Source organism: Hemitrygon akajei, chromosome 3 (genome assembly GCF_048418815.1).
Source record: "Hemitrygon akajei chromosome 3, sHemAka1.3, whole genome shotgun sequence".
NCBI classification, from domain to species: Eukaryota; Metazoa; Chordata; class Chondrichthyes; order Myliobatiformes; family Dasyatidae; genus Hemitrygon; species Hemitrygon akajei.
The window spans coordinates 134,661,616-134,677,454 of NC_133126.1; the positions used below are offsets into that span (position 1 = coordinate 134,661,616).

Genomic DNA, 15,839 nt, shown 5'->3' on the forward strand with positions numbered 1-15,839 from the left:
CCTCCTACCAATTGGCCAATGTTCTAACCATGCTAATAATTCCCCTGTAATACCATGGGCTCTTAACTTGGTAAGAAGCCTCAAGTGTGGCACCGTGTCAAAGGCCTTCGGTAACACCCACTATATCCCCTTTATCTATCCTACTTGTAATCTCCTTAAAGAATTCCAACAGGTTCGTCAGGCAGGATTTTCTCTGAAGGAAAACATGCTGACTTTGTACTATCTTGTTCTGTATCACCAAGTACTCCATAACCTCACCCTTAACAAACGACTCCAACATCTTCCTAACCACAGAGGCCAGGGTAACTGGTCTATAATTTCCTTTCTGCTGCCTTCCTCCTTTCTTACAGAGTGGAGTGAAGTCCTCCGCAACCACGCCAGAGTCCAATGATTTTTGAAAGATCATTCCTAACGTCTCCACAATCTCTACCGCTACACCTTTCAGAACCCCAGGGTGCAGTTCGTCTGGTCCAGGTGACTTTAGGCCTTTCAGCTTTCTGAGCTGTACTTGTAATAGTAACTACACTCACTTCTCTTCCCTCACACTTTACAACACCTGACACACTGCTATTGTCTTCCATAGTGAAGACTGATGCAAAATATTCATTTAGTTCATCGGCTATCTTCTTGGCCCCCATTATTATTTCTCTGGCCTCATTTTCTAGCAGTCTTATATCCTCTTTCATCTTATTTTCTGTATACCTGAAAAAGCTTTTTCTTTCCACTTTGATATTGTTTGCTAGCTTGCTTTCATATTTCCCCTCCTAATGATTCTTTTACTTGCTTTCTGTAGGTTTTTAAAAGCTTCCCATTCCTTCATCTTCCTGCTGATTTTTGCTTTGTTGCATGCCCTCTCTTTCACTTTTCATTAGCTTTGACATCCCTCTGAGCTGCAGTTGTACTATTTTGTCATTTGAGTATCTCTTTGTTTTTGGAATGCACCTACCATGCACCTTCCTCATTTTTCCAGAAACTCAAACCACTGCTGCTCTGCTGTCACCCCTGCCAGCATCTCCTTCCAATTTACTTTGGTCAACTCCTCTCTCATACCACTGTAATTTCCTTTACTCTACTGAAATACTGCTATGTCAGACTTTATCAGATTTCAAGTTGAACTCAATGATACTGTGATCACTGCCTCCTAAGAGTTCCTTTACCTTAAGCTCCCTCAACACCTTCGGTTCATTACATAAACCCCAATCTAGTACAGCTGATCCCTTAGTAGGCTCAACTACAAATAACTCTTAAAAAGCCATCTTGTATACATTTAACAAACTCACTCTGGAAATCCATTACCAACTTGACTTTCCCAATGTAGCTGCATGTTAAAATCTCCCATGACTATCTGACCTTTGGACACACCTTTTCTATTTCCCATTTCAATCTGTAGTCCACATCCCAGCTATTGTTTGGAGGCCCGTACATAATTGCCATCAGGTTTCTTTCACCCTTGCAGTTTCTTAACTCAACCAACAAGGATTCGAAATCTTTTGATCCGATGTCACATCTTTCTAATGATCTGATGCCATTCTTTACCAGCAGAACCACACCATTCCCATCTACCTTCCTATCCTTACAATACAACGTGTAACCTTGGACATTCAGCTCCCAACTTCAACCATCCTTCAGCCACTATTCAGTGATGGCCACAACATCATACCCAACAATCTGTAAAAGTGCAACAAGATCATTCACCTTATTTCTTATACTCCATGCATTAAGATATAACTTTTGAGTACTATATTTGCTACCCTTTTTGATTCTGCATCCCCAATGCACTAACATTCATCCTGCTGGCTGCAATTTTGTCCTATCATCTGCCTGCCCTTTCTGACAGTCTGACTGCACGCTATCTTTGCTTTTTTACCACTCATTCTATCCTGAGTCCCTTCACTTCAGTTTCTATCCCCCCTGCCACACTAGTTTAAACCCTCCCCAACAGCTCTAACAAACCTGCCCGTGATAGTAATACCCCTCCCCCAGGTTCAGGTGCAACCTGTCCCTTTTGTACAGGTCATACTTCCCCCAGAAGAGATCCCAATGATCCAAGAACTTCAAGCCCTTCCTCCTGCACCAGTTTCTCAGCCACCCATTTATCTGCCAAAGCATCCTGTTTCTATCCTCACTGGTGGCGTGGCACAGGTAGCAATCCAGCAATGACTACTCGGGAGGTCAATGACTACTCAGCTTTCTGCCTAGCTCTCCAAATTATTTCTTCAGGACCTCATTTCTTTTCCTTCCTATGTCATTAGTACCAATACGTACCAAGACATCTGGCTGGTCTCCCCTCCAAAATGCTGTGGACCCAATTTGAAACGTCCCTGATCCTGGCACCTGGGAGGCAACATACCATCTGGGTATCCCATGCATATCCACAGAAACTTCAGCAATCAATCTTCAGGCTTGAACATGGACTACAGATTAAATATAAGATGCAATTCTGGACAACAGCTTCCTAGAGCTGTAAACAGTAGTTAACTGAAAACCCATACAATATTGACTAACATTCATTTTGGGTGTCTGAAGCATAGGTATGAATGTTCTATATAATTCAAAAAAGGCATTCTAAATGCACTGTGAATGTAGAATTGTATTTTGATCTTTAGCATATAAAATGCCATGCAACATTAGATCGAACAAGCCTCTTCATCTGAAAGAGTCTCAATATGATGCCTATTGTCTCATTTTGTCGAACAAAATGCTAATTCATATCTAACCTGCTGGGTCTCTCCGATGAATTTGTTCACATTACAGCAAACAGAAATTTCCTCGAATGAATATTCATTAGAGCAAATCACCATTATTGACCCACATCACTAATGACACTCCTTCCCCTTGGATTTACCATTAACAAGACTGTTTGCCACCTGATGCTAAGATAAGTTCCACACCAGTATTTGTGCCATTAAGATTTACTTATTTCTCTCTCTCTAATAATGCCCAGCTGCACATAAAACTCTCATCCTTTACTTGGTTAATTTCCAAGTATCCTAATACATTACTACTCAACCTCATTTTTACTATTCAAAACTCTGCTCATCTGTATCCCACATACAGTAACATCAAGCCCTCTTTGCACAAAGTTGTGCTGTCTAATCTTAGCAATGCACCTGTTTTTAAATCCTCTCCCTCATCCTCTTCATTGTCTCAGTTCCTTTGTGATCTCCTCCATTCACTGTGGCATCACCGTCTCCTCAATTATGATCATTTCCAAATTTAACTACTCCAACATTAGCCACTATGCCTTCACTGTTGAGAAATTAATTTTTAGAATGTCTCCAGTAAAAAAAATCATCTTTTCATTTGTGAAACTCCCCTCAAACCTACCTCTTCAAATTACTTGGTCATCTACATCCCGCCCCCACAAAATATTGCTCTGTGTTACTATGAAATAATAATGGTGATATTGAAGCAGATACGCTAACAATTACCGTAGATTCCGGACTACAGAGCGCACCTGATTAAAAGCCGCTGGCTCTAATTTTAGAAATAAAATCAATTTTTTACTTGTACAGGCCGCACCGGATTTTCGGCCGCAGGTGTCCCACGTTGTAATATGAGATATTTACACAGAAAGATATTACACGTGAGGATTTTTTAAACTTTTAATTAAATCCATATGGTAACAAACAAATATATATTGCAAATGCTTTTTTTCGAACCGTGCCTGTAATACGGCTACTTTTAAATATACATACGTGTCGGTAACACAAATTACGTTGCATATACTTTTTTACTGAACAGCACAAACAACATTCCAATATCTCCTAGCGACTGGTAAAAATATATATACTGCAGCCTACCAGGAAAAGTTATTGATCGCCTTTAACTTAAAAGCAGCGTTTTCGCTTGGGTCTAATGAGCTCGGCTAATGTGCTCGGGTCTAATGAGCTCGCGTAATGCGATCGGGTCTAATCGGGTCTAATGAGCTCGGCTAATGTGCTCGGGTCTAATGAGCTCGCGTAACGCGATCGGGTCTAATCGGGTCTAATGAGCTCGCGTAACGCGATCGGGTCTAATGAGCTCGGCTAATGTGCTCGGGTCTGATGAGCTCGCGTAACGCGATCGGGTCTAATCGGGTCTAATGAGCTCGGCTAATGTGCTCGGGTCTGATGAGCTCGCGTAACGCGATCGGGTCTAATCGGGTCTAATGAGCTCGGCTAATGTGCTCGGGTCTGATGAGCTCGCGTAACGCGATCGGGTCTAATGAGCTCGGCTAATGTGCTCGGGTCTGATGAGCTCGCGTAACGCGATCGGGTCTGATGAGCTCGCGTAACGCGATCGGGTCTGATGAGCTCGGCTAATGTGCTCGGGTCTGATGAGCTCGCGTAACGCGATCGGGTCTAATCGGGTCTAATGAGCTCGGCTAATGTGCTCGGGTCTGATGTGCTCGCGTAATGCCCCCACCTTCCCGTTTATCGCAAACCGGTATTTTTCCCACAAGACGCGGCGAAACCGGGTGTGACGTCATAGCATCCCGGGATGTAGTACAGAAAACAAATATAGTTAAAACACTTCTAACTTTAACTAACAAATGAATTACTAAGCGAAAATATTATAAACTAAGTAACTGCCATAAAGGCAGCACAATGCTTTTCTTCGAGTGTTTTCCATGTTGATGAGGGTGAGTACAAATGACTGATTTACAATAATTTAATTGTGAAAGTGCGCTTGATTTATCGTACAATTTCATTGGACCTCTGTGAACTACTCATCAATTTTATTGGTCTACTGTTACGAGGCAAAATGTTTACGAGGCGGCATGAAAAAAAACCATGTATTAGCCGCTCTGGATTAAAGGCCGCAGAGTTCAAAGCTGTTCAAAATGTGGGAAAAAAGTAGCGGCTTATAATCCGGAATCTACGGTATTTCATTACTCTGAAGCATACATATGCATTAATCTATAAATCATTGAACCCATTAAGTGGGTATCTATCAACTGACAACCTCAAATGCTAGATGCTTAAATTTATTATGCTTACCTCTACCTCTTGAGGAACTTCTACCTCTTGCCGCCCCTACCACTGTTCCTCCACCTCGTCCCATTAATCTCAGGACTGCTGCACTATTTACAGACATGGAAAAATTTCTCTGGAGGGTTTAAACAAAGAACAAAAATCAACCATTTAAAAAGACATAGGAATACAAATCATCCACAGAACTGCAAGGGTTCAATACATCTTCCCAAGCCAAACACAAGAAACACCTAAAATCTAAATATGACATAACAATATTACTTTGCTACAGCATACCTATACACTACATGCAGGTTTGATACCTTTATATATGCATCACTACAATATACTACTGTGTGGCCCTAGCTCCTCCATTCTTTGCATTTGATTTAACTGGACCAATAAATACATTACTGTTCTAGTAACTCCTGCATCCAAAACAGATTCAATGGCAAAGTTATGATTTACTGCACATTACTAAATGTCATCAAGGTGGCAAACTAATTAAAGTGTTCCAACATTATTACATAGGGAACCCATTGGCTTTGATCAGTAATAATGATAAAACTTCATGTCCAAGTTAAGATTGCATGCAAGTGACCAAGTATAAACTTGAAACACAAATGAAACTGAAGTAACTGAACAACATTCTTTAAAACTATGAACAAAAATGTTTGAGAAAGATTTCTATGCAGAGTAACCCGAAGATAAATATGATGTTTTAATGCTAACATAAGTAATCATTTGCTTACTGTTATATCTATCTACCTGTTCTTCTTCTGTAAAAGGTACAAGTGCTAAAGGTGGCAGGGGCTCCTCTTGCAAAATAGGTAGAAACTCTTTATCGGATAGATCTACAGGAACCTAAAGTACACAAAGCACAGAATTAAAGCAGCTAAAATGAAACATATCATCATACCATTTCCTTTTTGCAAAATAGTGTGGAGTAAAACACTACAAAATTTGAAACCTCACCATAATTCAATGTAGTAGCTTAGAATAGAAACAAAAGCCAGACAGTCATTTTATAATGCTCAAAAAATTGTAGCCATTACAAGATCAAAGGCGAGCTAAAACCTATGCAGCAACAACATTGAACTTAAAAATAGTGTAACAAAATTATTTTCATTTTTGGCATTTTTATAAAAACATTATAAATACATACCTTTCAATTATATTACAAGCAAAGTATTAATATATCAGTGCTTGCTAATGCTTGTTTCCACTAAACAACATGACAAGAATAATACAAATACTGAGTAAATTTATTTATTCATGAATGCCACAAAGACAGTTAACAACTTATTGGTTACTGAAATGCAAAAATGGAACAGACAGGAGATCAAATTCAAGGTACTACCCCTAATTAATCTGAAACTTTACAAGTTCCAGATGATAAATTATTCTATTATGTAACTTTGCTGCATTACCAAAACTCTTTAGTTACAGTGCCTATACAAAGTATTTCCCCCCTCCCTCCAGTTTTCATGTTTTGTTTTACAACATTGAATATTGAATCACAGTGGATTTTTTTTTCTTTTTAAATCTTTTTATTAATTTTTTTTAAAAAAACAGAAGAAAAATATTATTACAAGACATTTGAGAGTACATAATAGATTAATTGACATTCAAATATATATTGATCAATACATAGAATCTCTCAAACTCATATTATAATATAAATGATTTAAGAGAGAAAAAAAACCCCAAAAAAAAACAACTAAATAAAAAAAAAACTAACCAACATGGGCAATCGCATAATGTTATATATATACAGTAGTGCCTATGACTCCCAACCTCCTTCCATACAATTCAGGATAGTGACAATAACGATCAGACCGTTTAATTCATATGAAAATGCTGAATAAATGGTCTCCAAGTTTCCTCAAATTTAACTGAAGAATCAAAAACCACACTTCTAATTTTTTCTAAACTTAAACAGGAAATAGTTTGGGAAAACCACTGAAATACAGTTGGAGGGTTAGTTTCTTTCCAATTCAATAAAATGGATCTTCTAGCCATTAGTGTAACGAATGCAATCATTCGTTGGGATGAAGTGGATAAACACTTATTATCTATCATTGGTAGGCCAAAAATTGCAGTAAAAGGATGTGGTTGGAGATTAATATTTAAAACTCTTGAAATAATATTAAAAATATCTTTCCAATAGTTTTGTAAACAAGGACAAGACCAAAACATATGAGTCAACGAAGCTATATCAGAATGACATCTATCACAGGTTGGATTAACATACGAATAAAATCGAGCAAGTTTATCTTTAGACATGTGAGCTCTATGTACGACCTTAAATTGTATTAGAGCATGTTTAGCACAGATAGAGGATGAGTTTACCAATAATAAAATTTTTTCCCATTGCTCAATAGATATAGGGCAATGGAGTTCTTCCTGCCATTCCTTCTTAATTTTTTCTGATATATCTGGTTGTAGATTCATAATCATATTATAAATAATAGCAACTAAACCCTTTTGACAAGGATTAAGAGCTAAAATTCTTTCTGTAATGTCCAATGGACATTCTTTCGAAAAAGACTTTAGTTCATTATATAAAAAATTTCTAACTTGTAGATATCTAAAAAAATGGGTTTTAGATAAATTATATTTATTAGATAACTGTTCGAAGGACATAATGTTATCATCCAAAAACAGATCACGAAAACATGTTATACCTTTTGTTTTCCATAAAAAAAAGGCTTGATCTATGGAAGATGGTCGAAAAAAATAATTAGATGTTATAGGACTTGACAGTATAAACTTATTCAAACCAAAAAATTTACGAAATTGAAACCAGATTCGTAATGTATACTTGACTATAGGATTAGTTATCTGTTTATTCATTTTAAATAACGAAAAGGGAAGTGAAGATCCTAAGATTGAAATCAATGAAAAATCTTGAACAGATTTACATTCCAAATTTACCCATTGTGGGCCAGCAATTGTAGTCAATTCTTGTATCCAAAATATCAGATACCGTATATTAACTGCCCAATAGTAAAATCTTAAATTTGGTAGAGCCAAGCCGCCCTCCTTCTTAGGCTTCTGTAAATATTTTTTAGCTAACCTAGGATTTTTGTTCTGCCACAAATACGAAGATATTTTAGAATCAACTATATCAAAGAAAGATTTAGGAATAAAAATTGGTAATGCTTGAAATAGATATAGAAATTTAGGTAGTATCATCATCTTAATGGCATTAATTCTACCTACCAAAGACAAAGATAGCGGGGACCACCTATTAGCAAGTTGCTTAATTTGATCTATTAAAGGCAAAAAATTAGTTTTAAATAAATCTTGATGTTTTTTAGTAATTTTAATACCTAAATAAGTAAAATAGTCTGTGACAATTCTATATGGTACCCGATTATAAATTGAAGTGTGCATATTTAATGGAAAAAGTTCACTCTTATTAAAATTCAATTTATATCCAGAAAAGTTACTAAATTGAGCAAGCAAAGAAGAAATAGCAGGAATAGATCTTTCAGGATCAGATATATATAATAACAAATCATCCGCATATAATGATACCTTATACGTCGTCTCCCCACGGGTAATACCTAAAATATTGGGTGATTCACGAATAGCTATAGCCAAGGGTTCCAAAGCAATGTCAAATAATAAAGGGCTTAAAGGACAACCTTGCCTTGTACCCCGAAATAACTGAAAAAAAGGGGATCTTTGATTATTAGTGAAGACCGAAGCTAAAGGTTTCTGATATATTAATTTAATCCATGATATGAATTTTGAACTAAAGTTAAAATGTTGCAAAGTATTAAATAAATATGACCATTCGACTCTATCAAATGCTTTTTCGGCATCTAAGGAAATGACACATTCTGGGGTTTTAGATGAAGAAGTATAAGCAATATTAATTAATTTTCTAATATTAAAAGATGAATAACGATTTTTAATAAATCCAGTCTGATCCTCAGAAATAATCCGAGGTAATATATTTTCTAATCTAATAGCCAAAATTTTACTAAAAATCTTAAAATCCATATTCAGCAAAGATATAGGCCGATAAGATGCACATTCAGTGGGGTCTTTATCTTTTTTAAGAATTAAGGAAATAGAAGCTTCATAAAAAGATTGTGGTAGTTTACCTATACTTAATACATCTTTAAAAATTTTACAAAGCCAAGGAGAAAGTATAGAAGAAAAGGATTTAAAAAATTCTGCAGAAAAACCATCTGGGCCCGAAGCTTTACCCGAGTTCATTAAGAAAATAGCCTTTTCTATTTCAGACTCTGTAATAGGTGTGTCCAAAAATACACTATCCTCAACAGTTACTTTTGGAATATTCAATTTCCTTAAAAATTCACTCATTATAGAAGAGTCTTTAGTACATTCTGATTGATATAAAGAATTATAAAAATCTTGAAAGGTTTTATTTATCTCTTTATGATCAATCGTCAGAGTACCATCTTGTTTACGAATCTTAGTAATTTGTCGCTTATCCGAAACAATTTTCAATTGGTTAGCTAGTAATTTACCAGACTTATCTCCATATGTATAAAATTGAGCTTTCGATTTAATTAACTGACTTTCAATCGAAGAGGTTAATAATAAACTATGCTCCATTTGAAGTTCCACCCTTTCTTTATAAAGTTCTTTACTAGGGGTCAATGCGTAAATCTTATCAATTGCCTTAATTTTATCAACTAATGTTGATATTTTAGAATTAGTTCGTTTCCTAACTCCGGCAGAATATGAAATAATCTGTCCACGAATATATGCCTTAAAAGTATCCCACAGAATTCCACTAGAGATGTCTGCTGTAGAATTTATTGAGAAAAACAAATCAATTTGTTGTTTAATAAAGTTAACAAAGTCAGAGTCCTGCAGTAAAACAGGATTAAACCTCCAACTTTTAGTACTAATATATGAATCCGTCACCTTAATAGATAACTTCAAAGGTGCATGATCAGATATAGCAATAAAGTCATATTTGCAATCCATAACATCTGTAAGTAAATGCTGATCAATAAAAAAGTAATCAATCCTTGAGTAATTATGATGCACATGGGAAAAGTATGAGAACTCTTTATCATTAGGGTGTAGAAAACGCCAAATTTCACAGATAGCTGAATCAATCATAAAAGAATTAATAAGAGAAGCCGATTTGTTCGGAAAAGTTTGAATGGGCTTGGATCTATCCATCAAAGGGTTTAAACAACAATTAAAATCCCCGCCCATTATCAATCTGTATTGATTCAGATTAGGAAAGGATGTAAATAAGCATTTAAAAAATTCAGGACAGTCAGTATTTGGAGCATAAACATTAACTAAAACAACTTTTTGATTAAAAAGTAAACCAGTAATAAGCAAAAATCTACCTTGCGGGTCTGAAATTGTTTCATGATGTATAAAAGCAGTTGATGAGTCTATAAAAATAGAAACACCTCTCACTTTGGCTTGCGAATTTGAGTGATACTGTTGGCCCTTCCAAAACCTAAACAACCTCTGACTATCCACCTTCCTTACATGAGTCTCTTGTACAAAAATAACATTCGCATTCATTCTATGGAATACTTTGAATACTTTTTTCCGTTTGATCGGATGATTTAAACCATTAGTATTCCAAGAAACAAAGTTAATTGTCTTATCCATATTGACAATACATATTACAGTTAACATATAGGTTTGAAAGAAAAGTGAACTCATGAACCCGGAAGGGGGAAGTAAGTTCAAAGGGAAGCCGGAAGCCACAGCACCGCAGCCATTTTTGTAGTTTCATATAAGCCCATGAAATAAAACTAAGCAAAAAGCAAGCAGAAAAGAGAAAAAAAAGAAAAATCTCCCTCCCACCACCCTCAAGACCCCAGGAAAAAAGCCAAACAGAGGCAAGCGAGCGATCTAATACTAAAATTACCCCCTTGTCTCAAGACGGCAACTCATACGTAACAAAGTTAAAAAAAATACAAACAACCCACATTATAAAAAAAGGGTTGATATAGCAAAAATTAAAATATAAGATTAGTGTTATAAATGTATATAAAACAAAAGGGTTAAAAAAAAATTAAAACAATAAATGAAAGTTTAACACTTTCAAACAGATCAAAACAGTTATGACGCCACAAACACTGGAGTCTGTCGGGAAGAAGAAACGCCATTTTATTTTTTCCAAATCTTAATATTCAAATGCTAAAAATGTAAAAGAAAGAGCGTATATCGATTAAAAAAAGAAAAAAAAATAACCCTAATAGGTCATTTTCAACACTAATCGATTAATAATATATAAAAATATAAAATCAGAATAAGCCCGGTAGAAAAAAGAGAGCTTTAACCGTATATAAGAAATACATGTGAACCGTATCAAAAAAAACCCAAACGTCAATCTATAACAGATCCAAATCTATAGGCTAAATTACATTGATCAGCCCGATCAAATGTCATTGTTCCAGGAAACCTTGAGCATCCGCTGGCGATTTAAACAGCCGAAAAGATCCATCTTGAAGGGTGACTCTCAGATGTGCTGGAAACAGCAACGCTTGCTTGTAGCCTTTCTGGTGAAAATTCGACATAACCGATCTGAAAGCCATCCTAGCCCGTAGTACTTCGGGGCTATAGTCCTCCAGAATGCGAAAATTAAAATTTTGATAGGTTATCATACCTTTTTTACGAGCCGCACGAATCAGCCGTTCCTTGATATGAGGATAATGGATCCTGAGAATTATGTGCCGTGGTTTCAGACTTGAATCTGCCCGATATCTAGATACTCTGTGAGCCCGATCGATTATCGGGGGGTTATCCAGGACTTCTTCGCCCAGGACATCCACTAGAAATTTGAAGAAAACGGTTAGATCACCGCTTTCAAATTTTTCCGGGATCCCAATTAACCGAAGATTTTGTCTTCGAGAACGATTTTCCAAATCAGTAATTTTAACTTTATAACGATCCATCTGTTGGATCGTTGAAGTTTGCTCTTCTTGCATTTTTTCGATTATACGATCCTTCTTACGAGCATCTTCTTCAAGAACCAAAATGCTTGCTTGTTGTTCTTTTGATTCCCGTGAAAGGGTCAGGAACTTTTCTTCGAGTGATCTCAAACGATCGTCATACTGTGAAAATCTTCCAAGTAATTTTTTCTCCAGCTCATCAAATTTAGCTTCTATAAACTTCACAACAACTTCTAAAGTTAACGGTTCTCTCGTCTGTTTCGGTTCTTTTGCTTTAGACATTTCAGCAAGTTGAGAATAATTCAAATAGTTTAAAAAAAAATTCTATATGTTTAGACCCCTTTAAAATAAGTTTAAGGGGTGTTTGTAGGTTAAAAAAAAACGTAAAAGGTTTGGAGCAAAGCCTAGATGCGGTTTACTCCATGAGCGCCATCTTGAGACTCTCACAGTGGATTTAATTTGGCTTTTTTTTTTACGCTGATCAACAGAGAAAGACTTCTGTGTCAAAGTGAAAAAGATCTCTACAAAGTGATCCAAATCAATTACAGATATAAAAACACAAAATAATCAATTGCACAAGTCCCTTCAAGTCAGTATTTAGTAGATGCACCTTTGGCCGCAATTATAGCCTTGATTCTGTACGGATAGGTCTTTATCAGCTTTGCACATCTGGGCACTGCATTTTTCCCATTCTTCTTTACAAACTACTCAAGCTCTGAGAGATTGTATGGAGATCGTGAAAGAACAACCTTCTTCAAGTCCAGCAAGAAATTCTCAATTGGATTGAGGTCTGGATTCTGGCATGACCACTGCAAGATATTAACTTAGTTGTTTTTAAGCCATTGCTGTGCAGCTTTGGCTTTATGCTTGAAGTCATTATCTTGCTGGAAATCAAATCTTCTACCAAGTTGCAATTCTCTTGCAGACAGCATCAGGCTTTCCTCCAGGATTTCCCTGTAATTTGCTGCATTCATTTTACCCTCCATCTTCATAAGCCTTCCAGGGTCTGCTGCACTAAAGCATCTCCACAGCATGATGCAGCCACCACGGTAAAGATGGTGTTTTTGATGACGTGCAGTGTATGGCTTATGCCAAGTATAGCATTTAGTCTGATGGACAAAAAGCTCTATTTTGGTTTTATCAGACTATAGAACATACTTCCAGCTGATTTCAGAGTCTCTCACATGCCTTCTAGCAAACTCCAACTGAGATTTCATGAGTTTTCCCCCCAATAATGGCTTTTCTGTGCTACTCTCCCATAAAGCTGCGACAGGTGATGCACCCGGTGACAGTTGTTGTTTGCGCAGTCTCTCCCATCTCTGCCACTGAAGCGTGCAACTCCGCCAGAGATGTCACAGGTCTCTTGGTGGCCTCACTCATGAGTCTCCTTCATGAACACTCAGTTTTCGAGGACGGCCTGCTCTAGGCAAATCTACAGCTGAGCCACATTCTTTCCATTTCTTGATGACTGACTTAACTGTATGCCCAGGGATATTCAGTGACTTGGAAATTTTCTTGTATCCATCTCCTGACTTGCGCTTTTCAATAACTTTTTTGCAGAGTTGCTCGGAGTGTTCTTTTGTCTTCTTGGTGTAGTTTTTGCCAGGATACTGACTCGCCAGCAGTTAGACCTTACAGATACAGGTGTATTTTTACTGCAATCAAGTGAAACATCTGTCCCCAAAAACAGATGTCCAAGTAAATAATTATGTGACTTCTAAAACCAATTGGCTACACCAGTGTTGATTTGGTGTGTCATATTAAAAGGGGGTGAATACTTAAGCAACCATTTTGTGTTTTATATTTGTAATTAATTTAGATCACATTGTAGAAATCTATTTTCACTTTAAGACGAAAGAGTCATTTTCTGTTGATCAGTGTCAAAAAAGCCAAATTAAATCAACTGTGATTCAATGTTGGAAAAAACAATAAAATACAAAAATTTCATGTGGGAGTGAATTTGTTTTATAGGCACTGTACGAGGGGTGATTGATAATTTTGTGGCATGAGGTAGGAGGAGTCAATTTTAGAAAACCTAGCACATTTATTTTTCAACATAGTCCCCTCCTACATTTACACACTTAGTCCAGCGGTCATGGAGCATATGGATCTTGGACCTGCAGAAAGTGTCTACAGATTGGTGATCGATAAGCTCGTGGCCTAACGTAGAAGGAGATGAGTTATACAGCTCTCGTTACATGCAAATGCAGTTCAATTCTTTGAGTGATTATGCAGAAAGTTTGAAGTTAATAACTCATCTCCTTCTACCTTAGGCCACGAACCTATCAATCACCCCAATGAGTTATTAACTTCAAACTTTCTGCATAATCACTCAAAGAGTTGAACTGCATGTAAGGAGTGCTGTATAACTCATCTCCTTCCACCTTAGGCCACGAAGTTATCAATCACCCCTGCTGGGGACACTTTCTGGAGGACCAAGATCCGTATGCTCCACGACTGCTGGACTAAGTGTGTAAATGTAGGAGGGGACTATGTTGAAAAATAAATGTGCTAGGTTTTCTAAAACTGACTCCTTCTACCTTAGGCCATGAACTTGTCAATCACTCCTCGTATATTCTATCAAAGATCATTTCTATTTTCAAAATACAAGTATTCCTAAGGATTATTTTATCCAAGTGACCATTTTACAAGTTTTCAATTCCGTCATTTAACAAATGGCTGATATATGTGGATGACACTCAGAAAAAGGACTGAAATGCTTTCAAGTAATTCTATCAGAATGAACAACTATATCATTCAAGACATACCTTAACATCCTTTATATAAAGTGCTAGCATTTCTTCCCTTCCATAACGGTAATCTGCTAACTTATACTTTGGCAACGCTGGTGAGAGGGGTGGAGAGGTAATACTCCCACCACTTGACAAAGCACGGAGCCTGAGGAAAAAGAAAACACAGATTCTTAGCAAAAAAAGATACTAGCTCTCATTTATTTAACCAAATGGAGATGCTAAATACATGAAATACACAGTGTCATCACAAGAAAGAATCAAATATTTACTAACTGCTTGAAAATGATTGTTCTCTACTGATTGCAGTGAGTTAAATATAAATTGTGGATCAAATCAACTGAGTTACCATAGCAGTACTGCTACCTAGTTTGATCAAAAGTGCATTTTAAACAATTATCTCCACTTCTATTGACAACTCTGTCACTAATTTCATCCTTACATTAACAAAGCCATTTTAGGAAAGTAGTTTCTTCTTGTATTATACCAGTCTATAAAACCTTTACACCTCATCTACCCTCCTTGTTGCCTACTCAATTACGAAATCATAGGTTAAATACAATCTTCCTTTATCAATCTTCACCTGCACCCTTCTAAATAAAGGCTTATACTGACTGTTACTTCAGATTTTCCCCAAGTTGGCTAATCACCCTTTCACATATTAAAAAATGGTGCAATATCTGAGAAGTCTTCTGACACCATTCCCATACACAGGCAGGTTTGAAATTGAAGATTAGAGGCTCCCTGATTTCCACCCTTGCTTCTTGTAACTGCTTAGATTTACCTCATGTAGTAGACCTGTCAAAAATGCTTAACTCATCAATGCTTCCTCTATGAACATTTCAATATCACACCACTGAACTGCATCAGCAGCTTCCCACCAGCCCCACCAAGTTTCTAGTGGAAGACCTTGAAATAGTCATCAAGAACCATGCCAATATCCTCAGACCTCACAAACAGGTTACCTTTTTGGTCCTCTTGAATAATAATACATAGAAACATTGAAAACCTGCAGCACAATACAGGCCCTTTGGCCCACAATGCTGAGCCGAACATCTACTTACTTTAAAAATTACCTAGGACTACCCACAGCCCTCTATTTTTCTAGCTTCATTTACCTATTCAGCAGTCTCTTAAAAGACCCTATCACATCCGACTCCACCACCATTGCTGGCAGCCTATTCCACGCACTCACCTCTCTCTGCGTAAACAACTTACCC

General features: G+C 36.8%; 1 protein-coding gene across 3 annotated transcripts in view; it reads right to left on the reverse strand.

Annotated features, from left to right (window-relative positions):
- Positions 1-15,839, reverse strand: part of gigyf2 (GRB10 interacting GYF protein 2) — a 160,757-nt gene that overhangs the window by 132,432 nt on the left and 12,486 nt on the right. For all 3 annotated transcript variants that reach the window (XM_073040855.1, XM_073040853.1, XM_073040852.1), the window contains exons 3-5: positions 14,638-14,767; positions 5,724-5,819; positions 4,983-5,091 (exon numbers count right to left, since the gene is read on the reverse strand). In XM_073040855.1, coding sequence (XP_072896956.1) covers positions 4,983-5,091; positions 5,724-5,819; positions 14,638-14,767 — 335 coding nt within the window. The remainder of the gene's footprint in view (positions 1-4,982; positions 5,092-5,723; positions 5,820-14,637; positions 14,768-15,839) is intronic.